The 24,355-nt window shown below is 42.5% G+C and overlaps 1 protein-coding gene across 3 annotated transcripts in view; it reads right to left on the bottom strand.

The window, feature by feature from the left end:
* Positions 1-24,355, bottom strand: part of LOC117774477 (roundabout homolog 2-like) — a 91,663-nt gene that overhangs the window by 32,994 nt on the left and 34,314 nt on the right. For 2 of the 3 annotated variants that reach the window (XM_034606942.1, XM_034606941.1), the window contains exons 3-9: positions 8,369-8,526; positions 7,541-7,661; positions 7,293-7,431; positions 4,837-4,973; positions 3,166-3,177; positions 2,529-2,653; positions 731-902 (exon numbers count right to left, since the gene is read on the bottom strand). In XM_034606942.1, the coding sequence (XP_034462833.1) occupies positions 731-902; positions 2,529-2,653; positions 3,166-3,177; positions 4,837-4,973; positions 7,293-7,431; positions 7,541-7,661; positions 8,369-8,526 (864 nt within the window). The remainder of the gene's footprint in view (positions 1-730; positions 903-2,528; positions 2,654-3,165; positions 3,178-4,836; positions 4,974-7,292; positions 7,432-7,540; positions 7,662-8,368; positions 8,527-24,355) is intronic. The other variant, XM_034606940.1, reaches the window with a different exon arrangement.

Raw genomic sequence — 24,355 nt, forward strand, 5'->3', positions numbered from 1 at the left:
ACAAAAGCGTCTCTCCATCAAGGAGACAGTTTTATTTCACACAGTTTCAGTCTTTTAGTCGAGCCGCTCACATTTACCACAGCGAGGTGATGATGAAAAGGAGGACTGTGGGTGACTGGCTTTTAGAACGTACAGATGCATCTTCACCTTTATGTGTGTGGGCAGACAAACAGCCGGTGATATACTGGAATTCAATGTTTTATTAGGTCTGGTTGATGCTGAAAGCCTGTGTGGGTAAGTTTCATCTCATTCTAAAGCCCAGTATGCACCACAATAAAAAGGCATCCAATACAGAATAACATTGACAAGGTTTTTTAAATTATAATGCATCTTGTTATGGCTGACCCAGTTAGTACTGCCTTAAAGCTGAATGTTGGGTGGTTGGCACTTTTAAGGGGCTTTCAGTTCCATCTCCTCTATAAATCAAATTAGTTTGAAAAGGCTGAGTTTATACTTTATATCAGAGAAGCAGTGGTGTCTCTGTCATCTACTTATTTAGCTATTGGAAATCCCTCTGGATGATATCGTTGGGGGAAAGATAACGGCTCCATTCCGGTGAAATGACCTGTTTATTGAGCCATGCAATCATGCAAAAGTGTTTTGAGCGTTCACCAATACTGTGCATGTGCTTTGCCTAGAGTAGAAAATGTTTAAAAGTAATTTTTATTAGCAAATGTTAGTTTTTTGTGTGTGTGTGTATATTTGTGTGTGTGTGTTTGGCCAGTCTTACCGTCTGCTACCTCAAGCTGAGCCTTGGCCATGATGCTGCCTGCCACAGTGAGGGCCTGGCAGATATAGTACCCGGCATCAGACCGTTGCACAGATGAAATGGTCAGCTCGCCGCTCACAGACACAGAAACTCGGCTGTCTCCCTGTGTCGGCTGGTTGGGAAACAGAAGGTCCTGCAGGGAGTGGAAGTGGGAAAGTAACTTGAGTATTATGGGATTCATTTGAGAAGAATTGAAGAACCTCTCTTATAGTTAGGGTTGGGTAGTGTTTGGGGTTTTTGCTAAACAATTCCGGTGCCTAAACGGTGCCAGAACTGATCAACGATAAGAACAGGTTTTTTAATTGCAAAGGAGAATTGATATTTAACATATCAACTTAAATATACCATTATAAATAATTGCAAAACTTGTTACACAATTACATAACAAATATAATAATATAATATACACTGAACATTTTTTTTTCCTTATCATTTTAATTATTATATTGAAACTAATATAAAAATGAAAATATAAAATAAATAAAGCCTTATCCAAGTAGAATAATAAAAAATGAAATAACAGTCATCAATTGTCTCCCCACCGGTTTTCAGTAACCAACCCTTCCTATGTTCGTTAGAAAGTTGTACTTTTTATGAACTTTTTCTATTTGAATGTGAGAAATGAATGGCCGCACTTTTTTTCTATTGTTCATGATTATCTTAGTGAAAAAAGATTTAATCGTCATGAAAATTGTCGCAAAGGGGAACGACTGCGCTGATTGAATTTTAACTTTACAACATGACTGATTAACTTCCATGTTCTCACAATTATGTACAATTCAGTTAGACAAGTGGGTCAGCATCTCTTTCCCACTAGGCCTGAATGGCAGTTTACCCCCCGAGTGACGATCCTGCCGCGATAACCCGCAGTCATGGTCATGAAATAGAGGCATCATCTCTCTGCACCTCGAGCACACAAACTGATGGGCAGCAAAGGACATTAGCCTGCTTTCATTATGTCTAATGACTCTAATGCAGCACATGACATTGTTGCATGCTAAGTGATTTGGCTGGTCAGACTGGTGCAGATTGATAGTAAATGACCACCTCATCTGTACGTGGAGCAGAATCGTACTCTGCTGTCCCCGGGGGTTTGATACTTTAAGTCCGATGATTGGACATTTTTTACATATTTTATTTTTGATGCGGTTGCAGAATTTGTGGCTGTACGGAGAGGAATAATTCATTCCCCAGCATGCACACATCCTTACAGACACGCAAACAAGTAAATCTTTTAAAAGCTGTTTTCAAACACAAACTGCAGGAAATGTCTGCACAGTAGGGTCCAGACTTTCTACGGAGGTCAGACACATTCTCAACAGCACAGATATCTCCGGAGCATTCTGCTGAGGGGTGGCGCAGCACGCAGGAGATAGGACTTAATGTTTAAAATCTGCCACGGAGATCACATTGGCTACGCCTTATCACCAAAAGCTCTCTTGACGTCTTCATCAATGTCCTCTTTAAGTGTGGCACTGCTCTTTTATCCTGAGAAATTAGCATATTTGTTTTTCCTCTTTCATTTTTGCATCTGTCACGTGTTAGAAATGTCATCAACATGCCCACTCACTCATGGATAATTGTGGACGATCTTACTGTGTTCTCATGTCTAACCCTATTATCCAGGGTTTTTACTAGAGGGCTGGCAGGGGAATGCTGGAGCCTCTCACGCTGACATTTGCGTTCTCGCATACAGCCCCTCCGGAGATTCCCCGGAGTTCAGTGCATGTCTGAAAGCAGCTTGAATCAGTATCCTCACCTGGCTGCCCTCTCGCTGCCAGAAGACAGTGGGCTGAGGTTTGCCCCTGGTCTCGCAGGGAAAGGTAGCTGTGCGTCCTTGAGCCACGATCTGGTCCCGGGGTCGCACCACAAACTGGGGCGCCTCTGAGGTTAAAGGTAAAACAGACAACAACACAATAGCAGCATATTTGCACAGAGATGTCTGCATACATGAAGACAGTTTGGACTGAAGGTCTAGCTGCAGGCTAAAAGGTTCATGCATTAGGACTTTCTTATTGCTTTAAAAGCTATTTCCTAATTATGCCAATCTCACAAGCCATTCATCCAGCTGCCAGAACATCAGATTGAATGATACCGGCTGATTAGCAGGGCGACTTGATGTCCTTCTGAATTCAAATTTGTCCACTGAGGTGCATCATCCATATCTGGACGCCCATTTGGGAAAAGAAAAAGTGAGGTGGTCAATCCACTGCTTCTAGAGACGACTGCCGGGGGGAATTCAGGGGTTTAAGAGTAACTTCGTAGATATGCATGTCCAATATTAGTCCGATGAATGTGTTTGTGGAATGCCACAACAGTGCATGCATACTGCAAGTGTGTTTGTGACCAAAAACTGAAAGCAACGCATGCATACAATGGCATCAGCTCTTACTTACCGACGGGGCGAGCTGGTGACACAACAATGGTGTGGGTGAGATAAACACACGACACAGAGAGAAGGACAGCAGAGGAGTAGAATAGAGGGACAGAAGAAAAAAAAACGAATGAAAATCAGAAATGGATGAGGTGGGAGTTGGGTTTTCATCCATGAAGTTAGAGGAAGAGGAGAAGGGTAAAGCTCAGTCACCGAAGAGAGGTGATGGCATGGGCCTGAAGGAAATGGCACCTTGGCAACAGTCAGGGGGGGTGGGAGGGAAACTGATGCCGAAAACCACTGAACAGATTTATCAGCAACACTTAACTTATGTCATGATAACAACACATTCACAAAGTAAACTGATTTCTTTATGGGGTCCCTGACTTTTCGTGTGGGCTGTGCCTGGTGCGTGTGGACCTTGTGGCAGCTGCGCCGCTCATCTGATGCCTGCCTGCTGCGGAGCTGCTACGTGAGGTTTCTAATACGACTACGGTATTCCCTCAAATAAAAGTAGCTTTTACTTTGAAACAAGGGAGTGATGCCACTAAACATTCAAAAATGAGGTAAAGATACATTTTCCATGTCTATTTAGCGGCAAACTTGGTGAAATAAAGAGGAAACCCCAACTCTTTAGAAGAGCTGGCGTCTGGCTCACGTGGCCTGTTTGGCAGCTCTAGCCTTATAACATGCATCCAGTGCAGCCCAGTGATGGATTAAAGATTTATTTATTTCAAAATTCTCATCACTATCATCTGACTGTCTAGCATCTCTCAACATCAGCTCAATATATCCAATTAAATACCTGACACCATGTTGCAAACTCTGCAACCATCACAGCACTATCACCTAATGAGATGCATAAATAAAAGTCTATTTTTTTTCTTCTATCATTGATCATTTATTGGGGGAAAAAAAATCAGATTTTTCTGAAATATTGTCCTTACAGGAGCTTGTTTTGTATCAGTGATCAGTGTTTACTGACTCATACTGAACATTTATTATAATACGTTACCTAATTATAAGCACAACTGGCTTTATCTAATGGTTTTCACTCAAAAATATCTATGTATCACAAATCTTAAACATTACCATGGAGCTTTTCAAGGTGTACGACTGTTCATGCAAGAATGAAAGCAAGAAGAATAAAACTCTTATTATGATAACGACGGAATGAACAGTTAATGTCATGAGATCTATAATGTTCAGTATGTATGATGATGTATGATGGACCTACTCAAGGGGTTCACAATTGGTTCCAATTTTGATTGTTACTCAAGTTTTCACACTCGTCGGTTATAACGACGACATAAAGAGCAGGAAGCAGAAGGGGAGCAATTTTTATATTTTCCACAAAATCAAATATGAAATAGCTTCCTCCCATTGATACAGTGTAAATATGGAGCGAGTGGGCTGGATGGAGAATAAGACCCCCAGGAGAGGTCATAACAGTTCACTTAAAACAGGTTGGATTGTTCATATCTGGAGCCTGGCTGGAGACCTGGAGCAATCAACTACATCAGCTCCAGTTATATGAAAAGAGAAGCCGTGGCCGGGCCCAGCCTTTCAGCAGGGGGGCAATAACGCTCGTAAAGTGGGCAATAAAGGGCTGATTGTCCTGCGGCCTGCTTTGGGAGATACAAAATATATCAAGGTTGGGTTATGAGCTTTAGTCCACAAGCGGGTTACCCACCTCTGATGGTCAGGTAGGCAGAGGCCTCCACTTTACCCACGCGGTTCTCCGCAAGACAGGTGAAGGTGCCCTGATCGCTGACTGACGCCTTTTTGATCCGCAGCAGGAAGTCCTCTTTTTCGTATCTGATGTCATACCTGATGACGGAGAGAGCGGCATCGTGTCAAGCGACACCACAGGTTGGTTGCACATTCTTTTTAAGATATTCATATTTTTAATACAGTAAATAAGTCAATAACCACTGAAATTAAATCAAGGCTGTGACAACTTGTGTAGTGTTTGTTGTGTCATTTTTGATATAATAAAGGCAGACTTTCTAAGACAATTAAGACTCTCTGCTGCACACACTTGGCTACAGAGGCAGAAGAAAGGGGGAGCAATTATTCCAAGATGAAGGCAAAGCAAAATGAAAGGTGCTTTCAGCTGGAACCCTGACTGTTCCACTATTTCAATATTTATAAAGATGCGCCACCGACTGTGGTGTGGGCTGTGCTATCCTATATGTGTGTGTGTGTGTGTGTGCGTGGGAGAGAGCGAGCCGAGGAGAGAGGGAGACAGAGGGAGAGGGAGAGGGAGAGATAGACAAACAGTCTGAGAGTAAGGGTGTGGCACAGTCTGACAAACTGAATTTGATGAATGAGCCGAGCAGCAAGATATGACTTATTCATAGAGATGCTCCATGCATCGGTGTGCGTCCACCAGCGCAGCACGCTGTAGTGCAGCGGCGGCACAGTTAAGAGCGGGCAGAAACATCTCAGCTTCCAGAGTTTAGATAAGCGCCTCCGAGGGGCTGCGGAGGGAACGAGCACGGGAGCGAGGAGTCGGGCTCTCCCTCTCTGGGGTCCCTTTTGAGTGTGAGAGATCCTGTGAAATTGTCTAGCCAGCCATACTGATGCAGAGATGGGGGAGAAGTCAGGCAGAGAAATGGCACAAGGGGTGAGAAAAAGTCACATCTGAAATAGATGTTCCAAGGGGTGTGGGCAGAATATCGATGGGGGCTGCGAGGTCCGTCCAGAGTCTGGCGAGGACTCCATTCACGGCACATCCCTGACCCAGATACAGACTTCCCCAGGAGGCCCACGGGTTTAGGAGAAGAATGAAAGGAGTGGAAGGAGGGAAGTGAGGCGAGGCAGGTCTGAAAGTAGGACATGTGTCTGGAGTCAAGGGGCACTGAGGTAGAGGGCACAACGCAGGTAGAGGCAGACAGACCGGTGGACAGACAGACAGGCTGTTGTCAGCAGTCATGGCTTGTAACAGGTGTGAGTTAAACGTGTGTCGTCTCTCTCTGATGACTCATCAAGTTCTGAGCATCACAGGTACTTTATCTGTTACATTGACACACTTTAGGTATGTCGTCTATTTGACAGCAATTTGAATAGAAATTGAAATATTTCCAATTTACAGTTCAAGTGTCCATCAACCAAACCCAGTCCAGAGTGATGCAAGTTCTCACATGAGAGGGACAACTTGCGGGTACGTGCACAACTGCAAAAAGTGCTTCAAACAGCTATACAATGCCGCGAAGGAGCTAAACACCAAGTTAGATATCTTACGTTAACATGAGATCAAAAGATTGTTGGTTCATTATAAAATTGTGGCACGACAAATAACAATAAGGCGGGCCACCACAGACTAGGTCATTTATGAGAAACACTGCTGTAACATGGTGAGATAGGGCTTTAGCCTAGGAGGAGGTACGTGCTCTCAGTTTGATTGTTTGTTTGTCTGTTGTGTAGCAGGATAACCCAAAAAGTACTGGACAGACTACCATCAAACATGGTGGACAGAAGCGTTATGTGACAGGAAAGAATCCATTAAACTTTGGTATGGATCCAGGAATGTTTTTTCACTTTCTTTAACATTGTTCTTTCTTTTCAACATTTCCGTTGACTTCTCAGGTAATAATTCATGGATCTTGATGAGGAAAAATCTGGATCTAGTGAATTTAAATGTGGTTTCATTAGGGGACTGTTGGGCCCCGGCGGAGGTACAAGCTCAACTGAGTAACATTCTAGTTAAAAATTAAATCAAGTTATACCTCTTAATCAGATTTCCCCAAATCAGATATTAAACACCTAGTGCATGCATACGTTCATTAGCATAATACATTTTTGTGTGTGATTAAATTTTCAAAGTTTTATCATTAAATTAATGTAAAAAAATCACTCAATATAGTTGTTAAAGCAGTTTGTATTTGACATTATGAGTTGAATGCATTTATATGAGTTTTAGATTTAATACATCAAATAGTAGAACTCTCTATATGCCACTAATCCTTGTAGGTCTGTTATAGTATTATATATCAAACGCTTCTGCTCCGTGTCCATCCTTGGATCTTTCAGTGCCTCAGAGCTCTCCTTCAACATTTGTCATTTATCACATTCACTGCTTCATGATGCACACAGAAGCATACACAGACACAGGGCGCTACACACACATTCACAAACGTCCCTCACCTGCCACGGGGAATATCCGCATCCTCCTTTTTCCAGCGCAGCGTAGGCGGAGGGTCAGCGTGGACCTGACACCTGAACTCCACGCTCTCATCTACCAAGACCACCTGGTTCACAGGTCGTTGCACAAACACGGGTCTTTCTGGATGTGGGGAGGAGACATATACGTTTGACAAAGTGGTAAATACTGTATGCGCTCGTAGGTACCAAATAAACTGGTCATTTTCTGTTGCTTTTTGACTTCGTCTTACCAAACACTGAGAGCTGAGCTTTTTCACTCTCTCTCTCTCCGACCATGTTGGCCGCCACACACACGTAAATGCCTGCATCGCTCTTCTTGGTGTTGGAGATGGTCAGCTTGCCTCCACGTACCTGATGAAAACATTAGATAAGATGAGATAACATGCATTAATCCTCCGTAGAGGAAATTCACAAGGAAGCAGCAGTGCAAGAGGAAAATGTAGCATCAATAAAAATAGAAATTTGTGAAGTCAGATTCAACCAGTTCAATACAGAGTCCTGCACCTGGTAACCGCTGGTAGTTGTGTTACCAGAAAAATAATATATTTATATAAGATTTCGCTACATGCATGGGTAAAAGTGAACTTACATAAAGCCTACGTCAGCCGCAGGATTTATTTTACTGTGAAAGAACTTCAACACCACTTCACTCCCACTCAAATAACTGTCACTACCAACAGAGAACAAGCTAGTCCATCAAAATGGATCACATTCTCATTCTCAGTGGCTTTGCTGCTTGTAAAACTTGCTAACACACAACTCAACCACCAAAACAGGGCAAGGAGAGCATTTGATGTGTGACTGTGTATGTAGCATGTGTGTTTTATCACTGGTTAAGGGTCCAGTCACAGGACATTTGTTAACAGGTCTGGGCGGGTCCGTATTTACTTGGAGATAATTGCGGGTAATGGGTCAGGTCTGGTGCGGAGCTTTGCGGGTACAGGCTTGCAATTATAAACCTGTGCAGGTCTCATTCAATATTAAGTATTTTACACTGTAAAAGTGAATCAATGATTATGTGTAAAAGGCAGAAGGGGGACCCCTGGAGAGTGACCCACCGTGATCCTGTCGTCCTTGAGGTCGAGACGAGCCTTATCTTTCCTCCAGAAGGTGTTGGGCTCAGGGTGCCCGCGCGGGGACTGACACTCGAGGCTGGCGGTCTCCCCGGCCGCCACCACGGCGTCCTGCGGGTTCTGTCTGAAGTCATCGCGTAACACTAAGAGACAAAAAGAAAAAGAAAAAAAACACTGACTGTTACAATACTTCATTCACTTAATGAGTTTGAATTGTCTTCTAGGTTCAGATGTTCCATTATTTGAACCAGAGAGCTGCTTCATGACTGAGCTGTCATGGTCCGCCTGACATCTGCCACCTTCTTCTAATGTAGGAGTGTAAAAGATAACTCTTGAAGCAGACAGGACCCTCAGCTCTCTGTCTGTCCGTCTTTAATAATACAGTTTTCTACCTGAGGCTATAGGTGCAGGCTTCTGCTTTCATCTCAGCAGATAAATGTGAGAGTGTGTAAGGCCAGGTGCGATTAACAGAACAAGGTACACTGTGAGAGACGTCTCGAAAGAGGAGCGAGACGCAGAAGAATGTCAAAACTATAGAGGCAACAGAAATAAAGAGGTCAAGAAGCAAAAGTGAACGATCCAGCATTAAACATTAAAACAGCACTAAATTTGTAAAGCCCCTCCAGTGGCTTCTTTCAGGCTACAACCCGCAATGTGAGGGTGTTGAACTGAACAAATAACCTACTGACACTGCACATACCTCCAAAACACACATTACAACACCAGGGATTCTCGTATAAAACCTCACACGGGTGACAGCAAAGCACATGATGGGCCAAGTGGACCAATGGACCTGAGGAACCTGCTAAAGAAAACTAGTCCAAGATGGGACAGGATCATCCTCTGGGGAATATGATCCAGCAAATGCAATAAGGTTTCTGAAGTATTAGGAAATAAGTATTGGTCAGTAGTTTAAGTTAAAAATTAAAACCTATGACATATGAAGGAATCAGATTCCCAAATGACCAATGCCAAGTGCACTGCTATAGATTCTGAGCACAGTATTTTGTGGCAAGGCAAGTTTATTTATATAGCACATTACGGACACAACGGCAATTCAAAGTGCTTTACATGAACATAAAAGACACATAAAACATAGAAAAAATATAAAGAGAGGAAACAAAACAAACAAATACAAAAGGCTCGAATATCAGTTCCACATTGTTGTTGATGGTTGTATTTTCTCTTTACAAAAGTGTAAAGAGAAAACATCGGCATAAGTATGACCTGCCTAAATGTTTTTAAGCCCCAGTATGTAATATTTAAATATGTTCAAGACTTTCAAAAGGACTAAAACTCAGATTATTGAATTTTAGTCCTATTCAATTTAGACTTCTGAAGACACTGAAACCCTGATTAGAAGCCAAGCATACAGATATCAGATATGATTGTGCTACAGGGGTATTTAAAATGCATCAAAATCATTAAAAATAATATTATAAACAAAATACAATATATGAGTGTTAACTATGTATGTGAAGAGTTTTACATGTAATCCCTGCTACAGTGAATACTGTAACATTTTATTAGTAAAGGTCAGAACTGAACCAGACTAATTCATCATTGTATTTTCTTCTAAACGCATAATATGCTGAGGTCGACTTCATCGTGTCGAAGGCTGCACCGTTCCCTCTGTGAGTACAAGGCTGATTCTCACCAATGTGTTGTGAAGTTCAATAAAATCACTTTTATTTTGAATTATAAAAGTATCGCAGTTTGGCTGAAAGACTATTTGAGACCAAATAAAAGCTGCAGTTTGTTGACAGGCCTGTACTTTATAGCAGATACAGGGTTAGACCTTGGTCCGTTGAAAAGAGATGGCACCACTGCGAGTAAAGATAAAAAAAAACAGATGGAGGATGCATCAGTGACCAGGGAGAGTGAATGAATCAAACTCGGCTTTATGAAACTTTATGAAATGACGGGGGAACAGGTGCAAGGTCTCATTCAGTACCAAGGGTAGAACAGTTTCAGCAGCACATCTCACTGAGAGGCTCCTTTTAAGAAGACAATTGTGTCACTATGGGGACAAATATAAAGCTAAAATCCTCCATACTTTTCCTGACATGAATCTTTAACAACTACACAATATAATATTTAAAAAAAAACAGGCAGAATTATTGACACTGGACAGAATGCAGATAAAAATGTAATGAACGCATTTATTAGCGTTTAGGTCTTTTTCCTGTCGGACATTTTTGAAACGGCGCAGTGGGAGAAGCACAGGTGTTAATAATGACCTTAATTAGTGGGGGCCTGAAGTGAACAGAGGCCTCGTTAAAGTTAGCACTAACACCTGTGCTTTTCTGTGTGACGTCTCAAAATGTCGGCCGTGAAAATCACGGTAGCTGCTGCGTCTCCATTCAGGGGCCGCGTCCTTCTGTCGGCTGCAATTGAAGAGCGATGGCGTCACAGCAGCGACTAGACTGTCCCAATTTGAAGGCTCCGAAAAATGCAAGCAACAAATGTGTCCTTCCATCGGGTGGATCCTTCCCGGTCCGACATATCCCAGGATTCATTGCGCTTCAGTGTTTTTTTCAAAGAGGTAATGGCGGCAAGAAGCGCCGCGAAAACGGCAGGAGAATTTATTTTTAAATGCAAGTACTCAACCGAACAGCTAACGGTACATGGCTAAAAAAAAGTAATGATTGCGACATTTTTAATCAACTAAAGAACATTTTCCTATGTAGCTTTGTTGCTAGGCGACGGGTGTAACAGGGGAACATACTCTCATCTCTCAGCCACCTTTGCATGAGCGTATTGCTCTGTTAGCGACCACTGGTTGTACACTACTTATTATCATGTACTGTGGAATTCATTAGTCCACTATATGGCGTGTGGACATTTTCACTGAACATGCGGACAGCACTACAAAATGGCCAGCTCACTGGTGGGCAGACTGTGGCTCAGGAGGGTGAGCGGGTCGTCCACTAATTAGGAAGTCAGTGGTTTGATCCCTGGCTCCTGGTTTGCATGCCAAAATGTCCCCGTGGGCAAAATGTGGACAAGACTCTGAACCTTAAAATGCCCCTGATGACTGTGCCGGCAGTGTTTGACTGATATAAAACGCTCAGTGGAAGTGCGGTGTATATATATATATATATGTGTTTGAATGGGTGAATGACTTGTACTGTGAAGCGCTTTGAGTGGTCAATAGGACAAGAAAAAGCGCTACATAAATACAGTCCATTTACTCTAGGGGACTATTTCTGTATTCTTCCAGCGGTGGACAAACATTTCAATTCATCCATGGCAGGGGTGTCTGTGCTTGATTTTGTGCTTTCAAACGAACGGGAACATCAAGTGCCGCATATGAAAGCCAGACTTTTTGAACACAAAAGGGTTCTTCTTCAAGACTTCCCACTCCTGTCGTAACTGTTATTCCAAATATCAACTCAAAGGCGGGTGCTTTGTGCAGCTACAGGAACGACTGTGCTGTAAGCCATCACTGGAATTATGGTTGAAGACAAAGAGATCAAGATTTGGATCCTGCGATGAGTTGTGGCTGCTTTGCATTAATAGCTTGTGACATGTTGTTTTTGTGAAGAGCCTCACTGTAGGGCAGGTTTAAATAATAAAGCGTACTTTGTGACAGACATCATGACTGTGGAAATGAAAGACAAAAGCAGCAAAGGATTAAAAGTGAGACTTGTTTTTCCTTTTTTGTACTTGTGAATAAAAATCGGCTGTCTAGTGCCATTTCTGATCGATCTATTCTACACTATAAATGACTAATTAGTGAAAAGCCAGTGAGCTAATTCACTCTAGCTGTTGATGACAATAGTTAAAGTGTAAATTCAGCACCAGTTTTCTCTCCATGGAAATTCAAAAAATGATAATGCACACAAACACACACACTACATGCCAATTAGCTTGCCAATGCAAAGTTAGCTACGTTTTTCTAGCTATGAGCTAAGACTCCAGTAGCAGCACGCACACTCTTCAACACAAATGGCGTATTGAGTAGAGGGCTTTTCGCCTCCAGGGTTTCCTGATGGCCGAGACCATGGTTGTCCCGACTCCTCTGATTGGTAGACTATGTGATGGTTTAGTTTCAGCAAATATTTGAAATTGCACGCAGCTTTCTAGAGTCCCACTCACAAACGGTGATCCGACCACCTTTGATTAGAGGGTGTTAACCTTTCAAAGATATATAAATGTCACGACGAAGAGACGTCCCAAACAGTTGACTCTGCAGTAGCATTGACCTTGCAAGGTTTAAGATGGTTTAAACACTAGGAGGTGTTATGGGTCAACCAATAAATGCAGAGGTTTTTTTTATACATTTGGTAACAAATGTGATTTTTAAACCAATGTGAATTAATGTGTTTCATGAACGCACATCAGATAATTTAGATTACAACTCAGAAACACATTTAAGTGCAGTATTTCTTTAACTTAATATGTTGGTGCTTCTTTTCATCTCATTTAGGTTTACCGGATAATAATTAACTTTCCAAGAAATGAAAAAAAAAAAACATGGTGCATTACTGAGACTAAATGATGGTTCTTAAAACTCAAGGCAGCTAAAAAAAAAGAAGACTCAGTGTTCAGTTTGCTTTTCATCCTCATTACTGCCATAAGCTGTTCTGCTGATATACTCGAGCATGAATTCCAGGTCCCAGAGGACACCTCTAGTGAAAACGAAAATCAGGAAGGAGCCAAAGGCCCTTTGGCCCAGCTGTCAATCACATCCAGGCTGTGCCGGAGCAAATGAGTCTCCGTTGCGACGACTACTCTGGCACAGACACACTCCTGGCTGGCTGTCACATGGTACTATACACTTAGTGACCCATCCCGACGAAGGCAGCGCTCCACTCATCCAGTCACACTCAACTACCTTCCTGTTCCTGCGTTGTCACATTAAAGATGCTTCTATCACAACAAAGCTCGTCTCAGGAGACATGTGAAACCCAGGTAGACGCAGGGAACTCAGGACTGCTGGATAATTCAAGACATGACGTTAAAACCCAATTATAGAAAGACAAGCGGAAGAAATGTCTTATTTTGTGGTGATAGTACTTCAACTGAACAGTGGTTCATGTAACTGTAGCACTAATGTAAAAACATTATGCCAACACGACAGATAAATGTGATCTGCTACAGGTACTAATTACAAACTCAACCATTTGCTTTATCTACATCATTTAAAAGCCTAAATAAATCTTTATTGCCTTTTTGTCTTACTCACTTTCAATTTCCATTTGTGGGATATTTCCAATTTGCTCATCAGACCCCCCCAAAAAACGTTGAAGGATTTTATTTTTATGATTGATTGCATAGATAATAAATTGTGTCTTATTAAATGGGAAGTGAAGGAGGGTATGTTTTTGTCTGCACATGTTTGTCTGTTGAGTAGCAGGATTACGTAAAAATACTTGACTACCTTTTCCTGTTTTTTGTGATCGTGTCTATTCATTTAGTTATCTATAGATTTATTAAGTGGTTATACTATTGTCATAACCACCACCATTGGTCACCACTATTATTTTTTACATAGGCCAACATACATTCTATAGTTTGTGTTAAAAGGGAAAACAATCAACAAAACACATTGGTTAAATCAATAAAAAAGATTCTGCCAAAGAGGTAATGTTTTCATCTGTGTATTTTTTTTTTAGGGTTTTGCAAAAACAACAGGATGGATTACCATGAAACATGAAGGAATGATATTTACGAGTGTGTGCAATTTGGTGCAGATCCAACTACAAATCTGGATCTAGTGAATTTAAATGTGCTTTCATAAGGGCACTGTTGGGCCTTGGGAGAGGCATCTATTCTACTGAGTGCCCTTCTACATATAATGTCTTGGTAATAGACCACCTCAAATTTAAAAGGCTAAAGGGATGGGGTCTCTTATCCAAATATGTGGCTGGGATTTATTCAGGCGTGACAGTATACATTACCTTCCCCCTACAGTGACAGCTTTTCCACCCCCAATACTGCCGCGGTGTCCCCTTTCCCCCCCTGTTCTCATTATGAGACCTATGCAGGTTCCTTTAGGTGGTGTCCTTGAGGGGGTAGCGCGAGTCAAGGGGTGGGGGGTGCTGTTGTTCTAATCTACTGGCCTCAAATGTGGAGGCAGGACCCGTGTGTAGTCTGTTGTCATGTGGTAATTATTTCAGTCGGCGGCGCTGCCACCTCCGCCTAACGTTGTCTGATTGAGAGCTGCTCAATTATTCAAACAAGCCATTCCGAGGACTCCACTCGTTCACATCAGTTTAATTTATCAACTCGGAGGGAGAATGATTTGTAAACGGGCTTAGTTTTAATGGCACAATGGGTGGTAAAAATATGTGACAAGGTGGAAGTATCTGAATACAAATAGCTATACGGGGATGAACAGGAGGAGGAGGGCGGGGGGGTTGTTGTAAATGTTTTATATATTCCAGCATCCTGGTTTCTCGAGACCCTCCTCAGCCAGAGCGTATCACTGAATTTCATTTCACAATTTCCCCACAATGTCAAATCCTTGAAGATCCCACTTGAGCGCTTGATGCACGTTGCTCAGCTCACAAGCAGAATATCAACTCCATTTGGCTTCAGAGCAGCTTGTTTATGTCGATGCAGCAGGTGATGTTTCAGAACACTGGAAAAATCATTTATCAGGCAGAGCATTTATTATCTTCTCCGGTGCAGTTAATGTCTTGTGTATCCATTAAGCTTGCATCCATTTACTGCACTGTCTGTCTCCAAGCATGCAAGTCATTGCTGCTGAGTGTCAAAGCAGAGTAACAATGTTTTAGTCTAAAGTTTGTGTTTTATGACTAGGCTGACTCATATTTGTCAGCTGTCCTGTGGTTCCACCGTTTGCCTTCAAATTTGGTGCAGACAGTGTTGGACCTCCACCCATACAACTACTGACTGCACTTTGAGATAACATAGCATATGCTAATGGTCTAGCAGTATTCTGACATGCTTAATGTAACAGCTGAATGCAAAGATCGTAACATCAGTTGCCAAACATTTCCCTATCACACAGAAACACATTGCTAAAATCCCCTCGCCAGCAAAACCATTGTTTTCCTATGGTAAGGGCGGCCTGGTGTGCACTTCTTTCATGCTCCCCACATTTGTTATTAAGGTCCCATTTAGATTAAAATATACGATGAAGCACTGTTGCAGTAGGTCTGCGGTGTCCTCAACATATCTTTCAGGCCCACACCCCCTCCAACCCTGCATCTCCAAATAGGGTTACTTCTGGTTACAAGAAAAATAAGATGGTGCGCTGGCCAAAATGGCCACAACTGTTGACAAACCAATGGCTGACGTCAAGGTGAGTTGAAACAAAAGATAGGTTGTATTTGTATGGTGAATGATTGCATCCCACCAAGAGTCTACCACTTTTGTCCAGACTAAAAATTGACACGACAAATGGATTGACTGAGATAAGAGTTTAAGTGGACATTGATGAATAATTCCTGAAGGGGGATTCCTAAATAGATTTTATGTAATTTAACATGTGTTGACAGCTATCGGATAGACTGTTATTAATATCCACATGATGCCCAGAGGATGAACCCTAAGGACATTGGTGATCTCCTGACTGGTGCTTTAAGTGCTACCAGTGACATCTTCACTTATTCTCAACATCGCCAAGATAAATTGGCACAAATTATGGCACAGAGATTCATGGTCCCCTCTGGTAATGGCCTGGGCGCCATCACGAGGATTACATGTGTAATGTTATCAAAATGCAAAGTTAGGCAAGTGGAAGAACCCGGAGAGTCTGTGAGATGCTTACATCGGATGCAAATAAGGAGATGCATTCTCTAATTACTTTTGACCTATTAATTTAGCACCGATTGAGTCAGCTAAGGGCATTAATTAATTGAAGGAGACATTCCTTCACTACATAATAAAAAATGGTAAATACACAAGGTGTGACAGACAGATGGTGATGGGTGACAAAATTCTAACCCAATTAACTCATGCACAGTAGTTTGTTTATTTTGTAGGGATCTGCTTGTTTGCTTGTGCATGCTTGTTGCCTGTATGCCTGTGCAAGCTGGTTAGTTGTCCAACAAGGGAATATATTACCTCCCACCCTGCAACCCACCCCACAAAAAACTGTTGCAATATGTTGTGTGCGGCAACCGCGCAGAAGCAAAAAAGAAACAGAATAGAATATGAGTGGAGAGGAAACAGGAAGACACTAACGCCTTGCCAGTTGTTGTATGTAACAGATGGCTGTATTTCCATTCGGGAATCACAGATGCGGCGGAGAAGTGATGTGCCGCGCAAAGACCACGACGCTTGCCAAACAGCAGGTTTTAAAACAGCAATCAGGTGGTCTTCTTTCATAGACGCCGTTAGACTCTTTTTCTACATTGTGTGGAGGCTATTGTCAGAAATTGTGATGCTACGACAACCATAACAACACACAGTTAGCGCTGCTGTGTCAAAAACTGCCCCAAAACAGCTTCTGTATGTGATTTCTTATGGCAGTGGTCTGCTAAACTGTGGTTTCGGAGTTTGCTGAGGCTCCTTCTTGAACACGCTAGCCTGCAGCAGTGTGTCACTTTCTCCACGGCAGTCAGGGATGTCCCATATCTGTCACATGCATAAAACGCATACACACACACACACAAAAAACAGCTGTCCTGTTCTTATATCACAAACTTTGCTGATGACCACAACATATCATCCCCGTCCGAGACACAGAAACAGAAACCAAGACAGATTTATTTGCCGACACACAATCGGGGGGGAGGTGGAGAGATCTAGAGTGGAGAGGGCTATTTGCATTGGGGACTTTATTTTTGAATAAATAAACAACTTAACATGTCTCTGCCCTAAAAAAGTCATCAGCAATCAGTCAGGACTACGATCAGCGGGGAGATGAGCTGCGTTTACACAATGTCCCCTGAGGCCACGAGCACAGCAGAGTGGTACATTACCTATTATAAATATGCCTTCCCAGCAGCAGCACATAATATAAGCCCACTTTCAAATAAGGAATATGGTTCACAGGAAATAATTCAGTGGTTGGAGTTCATTTAGGGCACGATCCCCAGACAATATGGAGAAAATACACCTGAAACCTGCATTGTTTGGAATGAGGGATAACCTGAATCCTCACAGTCTGAGTCCAATTATAACTCATTGGTTATATGTTACTGACCACTGCTTGAGCGTGGAGGTGTTTTTTTTATCAAATCAGCAAGCTCATTTCCATTTTCGAAACCCGACACGAAATCTTATCTCAGAGGCAGCGTGAGATCAGGAGGTCCGTCGTAACCCAAGTCAGCAGTCTCCGAATTTGTAAGCAGGCGGCTCGAAAAAACCTAGCGCCGCTTCGCTTTGCTTTTTTGGCATCATTAGCGTCGGGTCCAATTAGTGTCAATATGAAGGTTGGAAATAGACGTGCGGTGAAATGTGAGCACGCCTGTGGCAACACAAAAATTTCAGCTGAGCTTTAGATGCAATTTAGTTTGTGTAAACTAAGAGGCGAGTGTAGCTACGGCAACAGAGGCAGAATTTAATGATGAATAAAGTTTTTCCTGCTGTTTCTTGAAGAATTATCCTCCTGGACTTGAACATGAATATGGGTGCTGCTTTTTTTCTTTTCTGCTAATTTGTACCATGCAGAACCCTAAGGCCCATTTTGCCCATATTTTTTACACATAACCTCTCTTTCCACAATGTTAATTTACACTTTGGGGTAGAATGCATATTTGTTATGCATTCTTTGGCCTTTGACTTAGGAGACAGTCAACCACCGTGAAGGGTTAACAGTAAAAACGCCCCCCCAAACATTGTCATGTTTAATTAACCTCCATTCTCTTGTCATGTAATGTAAATTGAAGTTGTTGAGAGGAGGCTTTCTCTCCCCTCCCCCCCCCCCCCCCCCGTCTACATTCCCTCATCTCGCACTTGCCATGCCTCTAGTTACTGTAACAGCGTTCCCTCGGACCACATTTCCACATCTATAATTAATTACTCCTGTCGCCACGCATTTCTTCACGAGAACACATTCCTCTATGTCTCCAGACTACCCTACGTGAATCTAACTCTGCCAACTCCCCCCAGTCTATCTCATCTACTTACACCTGTAAATCCAGATACAAATTTGTGCACGGCATTACACGAACATGCGTGCATGACCTAACTTCATGATGTTACCCTGGCTCCTAGTGGAGGGAAATGTAGGAAAAATGGATGAAAGTAAAATATAGCAACAAACCATTTTTTTCTCCAAGACCATGGATATCATGGACCCTTACAGCAATATTGTGGAGATATGAAACATGAGCTGGAAAATGAGTCAGGGATCAGAATCTAGCCTTTTATCCGCCTTGTTTCACTAAAGCGGTGGTCACCCAGGGAGAGAGCGAGCTTTCGAACATGCACTCGTCATCCTTCGCTGAAATTAGACATCATTGTCGTCATCGCCGCAAGACTGAACTGGATAAACTCACACTATTTCTTTTTTCTGTTTATTCCATCAACCACTTTTGCTTCAGGGGTGATGTATGGGAATCTTGGCTCTGCAGGCGATATCATATTTCACCATCACCCTGATTCTCTGGGAATCTAATAGAAGAATGTGATGTTCAGAGAAGGCGTGCAGGAGTCTGAGCATCTGCTCCATCCAGCAGGATCAAACACATCGCACGATGGCCACCAGAGATGGTGGTGCTGAGCTGTGTTTACCCCAGCATCCTGGTTATAGCCTTCTTTTCATGGGTACATACAGATGGGCCACAATATGGGCATGTTTGGATAGTATATAGATATGTATGAGCGCATTTGAATAAACGCTTGGAGCTGCGAGGCGGAGCACTGCTCCCCACTACCCCTGGCTTTCGGCACAAAGGAAAACTAATTAATATGGTAATGTCATGCTATCACATTAACTGATAATATAAGGCACGCATTGTTGCTTTGATTACACTGATTTGACCTTTGATCTCTAAATGAGCAAATGAACTGAAATTATCAAATATGAGTGTTGTACAAAAGGTTCACGTGACCTGCTGGTGGTGCTACATGTAACCACAGACACACAGTGCCCTGCCTGTCCCCCAGCTATAAACTCTGTTATATGTACAAAATTACAGCAGCCATTTTCAGATATGAAATCCAGAAAATGTTCAGACCATTGGGCTCAGACGTTTTCCAGACTTGGTCTTTCACTGAAGAGGGCAGCAGGAGATTCTCTGGGTCAGACAAGTTCACAATGCCAGAAATGTCTCCTGAGAGTTTAGGTGAGGGGGGACATCTGGGTAGAGGATGCAGGAGGCAGGACATAAAATATAGATTCCTCGACAGAGATCACCTGTTTTTGTTTACAGCCCATCGACAATTGGCCCTTAGAGACAGCTGCCGATTTTGAGGACTGAAGAAGACGCATCATTTGAATAAACCCCCACAAGGTAATCAGTCCATACTTGTTAAGCCTGTATGTTTAAGATTTACATTTGTTTTCTTCTTTTCAGTTTTGCAGCAGCTGAGTTTGTTGCACTGCGTAATAACCTGGATCATGTGTATCGTACTGTTTGTCTTGCTGTAATGTTATTTCCACACATTTCAGATCTCAGTTTATTACATCTGTCACTCGTTTATCCCCAAAAAATTATATAAACCAGCATGCACGTATCCAGGTCAACCCCCGACTGAAACCATGTTCCCTCACGCAAACTTGTTTGTAGCTGCCAAGAAACGTGATGAGACGGATATTTCATTGTTGAAAAATGGACGTGTGAGTCCTCTCTGGTGGACATACAATGTAATACCAGTAGAAGTGACTTGTAGCTATTTATTGGTCAACATATACACTGATTCAAAAATAAACAAGAGAAAATTAGATAAACACAATGCTGATGTCATAATCACACATTTGAAATCTATTAAATCAACTTCCACGATGATGGCGTGGGGGGGGGTGCAGGTATCTCTCATTAACCCTCAGCTCCTCCCATCTCCAGCCCCCAGCCCCCAACACTACTGCTCCACCGAGCCGCTATAAGAAGATTATTCACCCCAAATCTGTGTTAATCACATCCATGCACAACCCCCGGTGAGCCCATGGCCACCCAGCACAGATCCTGTACGCACGTGCGGACTGGAAGGGAGCAGCTGTCGGCGGCTGTCGCTGACCCGCTGCTCTCTTAACACCTTCCCAGGGTCTCTTTCTTCCTCTTTTAATCACATAAAGTGTCTAAGCATATTAAAATGCACTATCAAATCCATCAAAACAAAGGGCTGCAGTGCCACTTCTGAAAATGGCCCGCATTGTTTATACAGTACAGATGACATTTCCATACACAGAAGGGTATGGAGGAAAAAAAATAATAGAACAGTCCGATCTTCCAATGATCGCCCATCATAAGATGATCAGCCTCCACTGAGAGAGCACGTAGTCTCCCCCCGTGCGAGCACACACATGCATATTCATGCACTTGCCGGGGAAAGTACACACCGACACACATAGCGAGGTACGTGTGTAAACACAATCGCACATAACATCTCTGTCTTTCCCTCGCACACATCCTCTTAGATAAGATAAAACTGCTCAATCGATCAACGTGTTTATGCTGCAGTCACGCATGTTTCAAGTTAATCGCCCCTCTTCATCTTCTCTCAGTCTTCCTCTCTATTTTTCTTTATCCATACCTCACATTTATGGTGCATTTTCTGAACAAAGGAGTTGGCTCCATCCAGATCTTCACACAGTTCTGTTTATCCACAAATCTTAGTATCTGTCCCAATTATCAACAATCTATCTCCAACACACCAACACTATCTTTAAAGGAAGAAATACAAGCAATGCATTTTGCAGTCATTTGAAATCCAAGGTCCACTAAGAAAGGACGAGGAATTCAAATATTGCAGTTTATTATTTAAATTGTGTGTGTGTGTGGTGCGCTGGTCGACAAAATAACTGTAAATACTGACATGGCTAATCTCGGCACAGCTGTTAGTATTAGGTCCTTTAATCCTGGTCCAGATCGGTGATGTGCTCACACTGGCTTGGGGACAGATGAGCAACCGCCACCAGGCTGCCAAGTGGGCGACACGCAGCAGACTGGCCCGACGCTGCTTTTCACACACGATAAGCTGTGAATCTGTGGGTCCTGGAGAGCAGCCCCCCGAACGCCGCAGCCTTTGTGCTGCCTCCTACAGCCTTGTGACTGAATACGGCTGACCCTGCTGCAATATCAGAGCACACTAACGCTCTGAAATTTGTTTTTATTTTTATTTTATCACATTTTGTATATACTTCTGCCCTGACAGGACGCCTGGGAATACAGGGAAAAATAGGGGTGGCTGAGAAACATGCCCTGCAGCCTCGAACGGGATAGATGCCAGTATTGTTCTTCAAACATTACTATGAAATCACTTCTGTAATAATAGTTAATGGAAAAACACACTGCTGTTCTCATGCAGAATTTTCTAAAAGCTGCATAAGGAAATTTTGGATGAAACTAATTGGGTTATTGAGTAATTTTAGTTCAACAAAAACAATCTCCACACAAATGCTTTAGCTCAGCAACAGTAATGATTCCTGTCCATACTAACACATCCGAAAATGCAAACCACGTACACTGGGCGTGGGCGTATTGTTGTACAAGGGAAGTAGATTGTCTACTCTGCAGTTGGTTGCTTAGTTACAGTAAATAATACAAATCAGCAACAACAATGGTGAAAAGTGGCATTCATTTTCTTGGACCAATAGTAAGGTAGCACAGAAAGTGTTAACATTTTGTTTGCCTTCACCGCTTGTAGTCGAGTTTTGACAGATAAGAACCAATCAGGAATCAACCAATCATAGTTTCTAAATGTCTCGTCCAGAGCTTTCAGAATAAAACGGGCCCAACAGCGTTTCCAAACATCTTTGCTTCAGATGCTCAGAACTCCGGAGTAGTTTTGACAGTAGACGTAAACATAGCAGCAGTGATTGATTTAAAAACTATAACATAGTAGTGTGGCTATAGCCTGAGCTGTTACCGCTTTATGAGAAAACTGTTGTTAAGATTTATCAGGTACTCTCTCTTTGTAATTCAGATAATAAAACAGCTGGGTATAACATGTACCAGGGCAGATGTTAGACCCGTCTTTTATCTGATTCTGTCAAAATCAAATTTCATTTGTTGATGCTTTAGTAACCTGTCAATCACAGCTTTCACAGGGAGCTTCCTCCCCTGATGAAATATGGCACACGGCACAGGGACTGTTGTTTTCCCTGCAGGCCGCGTAATAACCCTTTTAAGTCTTGGTAAAAAACGAGTGCTGTGGGAGGCTGACGCTGCAGTGTGAAGTGCTGCACGTCTTCTGTCCCTGGCCGACTGGAGCTGCAGTCTGCTCCACCTCTACCGTCTGATCTGCATAACAACGCCCATGTGTCAAACCCAATTGTATGTTGTCAGATGAACAGGAGGGAGAGGAAAAAGCGGCGAGTCAAACATCTGTGTCACGTATCAGTAAGGAGAAAGGTCAGGAGTGTAAGACATGCAGTGATTGACTGACAGATGCCGGCCTGGGCATGGATGCCAACCCATATTCTCCGAGGTACGAGGCGTAAGGAAACTGACAATCCTGTCTTAATCTTCTGGATGAGGAAAATAAACCAACACCCCCCCCCCACAGCATGCAAACAGACAGCGCAAACAAAATATACCCATTTGGCTTCCACAGCCTGTCTTCCTTCAAGTCATCATCATCAAAAAGCATTCATTATGCTCAAAGAAACATACAAATCGAGCCATTCAAATATAAGAGGTTTATGGGAAATTTTAATGTAAAAGGGTGACGTTAGATAAATCAAAGCTGAGCTCAGAATCTTACTGGGTATGTACAAAAAGCCCAAATGGTTAAATGATGGTTAAATGATTTAGACGATTTATTCCATTAAATTCTCAAAAGCATAAACAAACAAACAGGTTTCCTTTTTTCGTCCTTTATATGAAATGTTCCAATCTCCAAATTAAACATCCTTGCTTAGGAAAACATACTGACATTGACAAGAATGGGATTACATTGTTGTTTTTTTCCCCATTAAAATGTCCTTGTAACTTGATTAGTGGTGTTTCCTAATGTGAAGTACGAAAACTGAGAGGCCGAAAGTTGTGAACAGAGGCAAATGCAGCAGGGGGGGGGTCACTGATTAAAAGCTGCCTTTTTACAGTCACTAAAGCTGTAGTAAGCTGCTGCTCCCAGACACTGTACTTAAGATTGTTAAGTTGCTCCAATTACTGGCTGGCAAAGGCATTTGAGAAAAGCACCATTAACTCCGGCAGCGGAAGAAACCGAAAAACAGCCGGGTGTTTTCTCTCTGGGAATGTAATTGATGAGACACCGTGGAACAACACACCCACTGGAGCATCCAGTCCCACGGCAAATTATTACTTGGCTTACAGTGTGTGTGGAGTCTACCTGGATGTTGTTTTCATTATATTTTGGTTCCTGAATGTAGCACAACTGACATGGCGAGTCAGAGAGACAATCAATTTAAGACTCTTTTTTTCCTGAATTGTCAAATTGGATGGTAATAATGATCATTTTGGGATTGAGGATGTATATGTGTAGGTGTATGTGCACCACAGATATGTTTTTTTCTAGTTGGCGGTGATTTAAATAAACACAGCTGCATTCAAAACATGTTCATTAGATGAGCTAATCCACATAACAGCAGAGGAATCATCCCTGACACTGAGTCTCAAATGCTGTCCTTCCAAATTCATTCTAATCAAAGGCGACACGAAATAAAAAAATTTTGTTAAAATATCTATGTATATCGTAGTTTGTCAGGATCAAATCCATAGAGCGAGTGATGTGAGAAAAGTGCACTTCGCCTAATGAAAAAACAGGAAAACACTAAGTGGTATACAACAGCAAGAAAGTCATGGGCTCAAATTGAGTTTGCATGTTCTCGCTGTATCTGCGTGAGGGTCTCCTATGGGTTGCCGTTAGGTGTGAATGTGTTTCTCCGTCCATATGCGCGTTATCCCAGTGAAAGACGTGCAACCT

The sequence above is a fragment of the Hippoglossus hippoglossus genome, chromosome 14 (assembly GCF_009819705.1).
Source record: "Hippoglossus hippoglossus isolate fHipHip1 chromosome 14, fHipHip1.pri, whole genome shotgun sequence".
Taxonomy (NCBI): domain Eukaryota; kingdom Metazoa; phylum Chordata; class Actinopteri; order Pleuronectiformes; family Pleuronectidae; genus Hippoglossus; species Hippoglossus hippoglossus.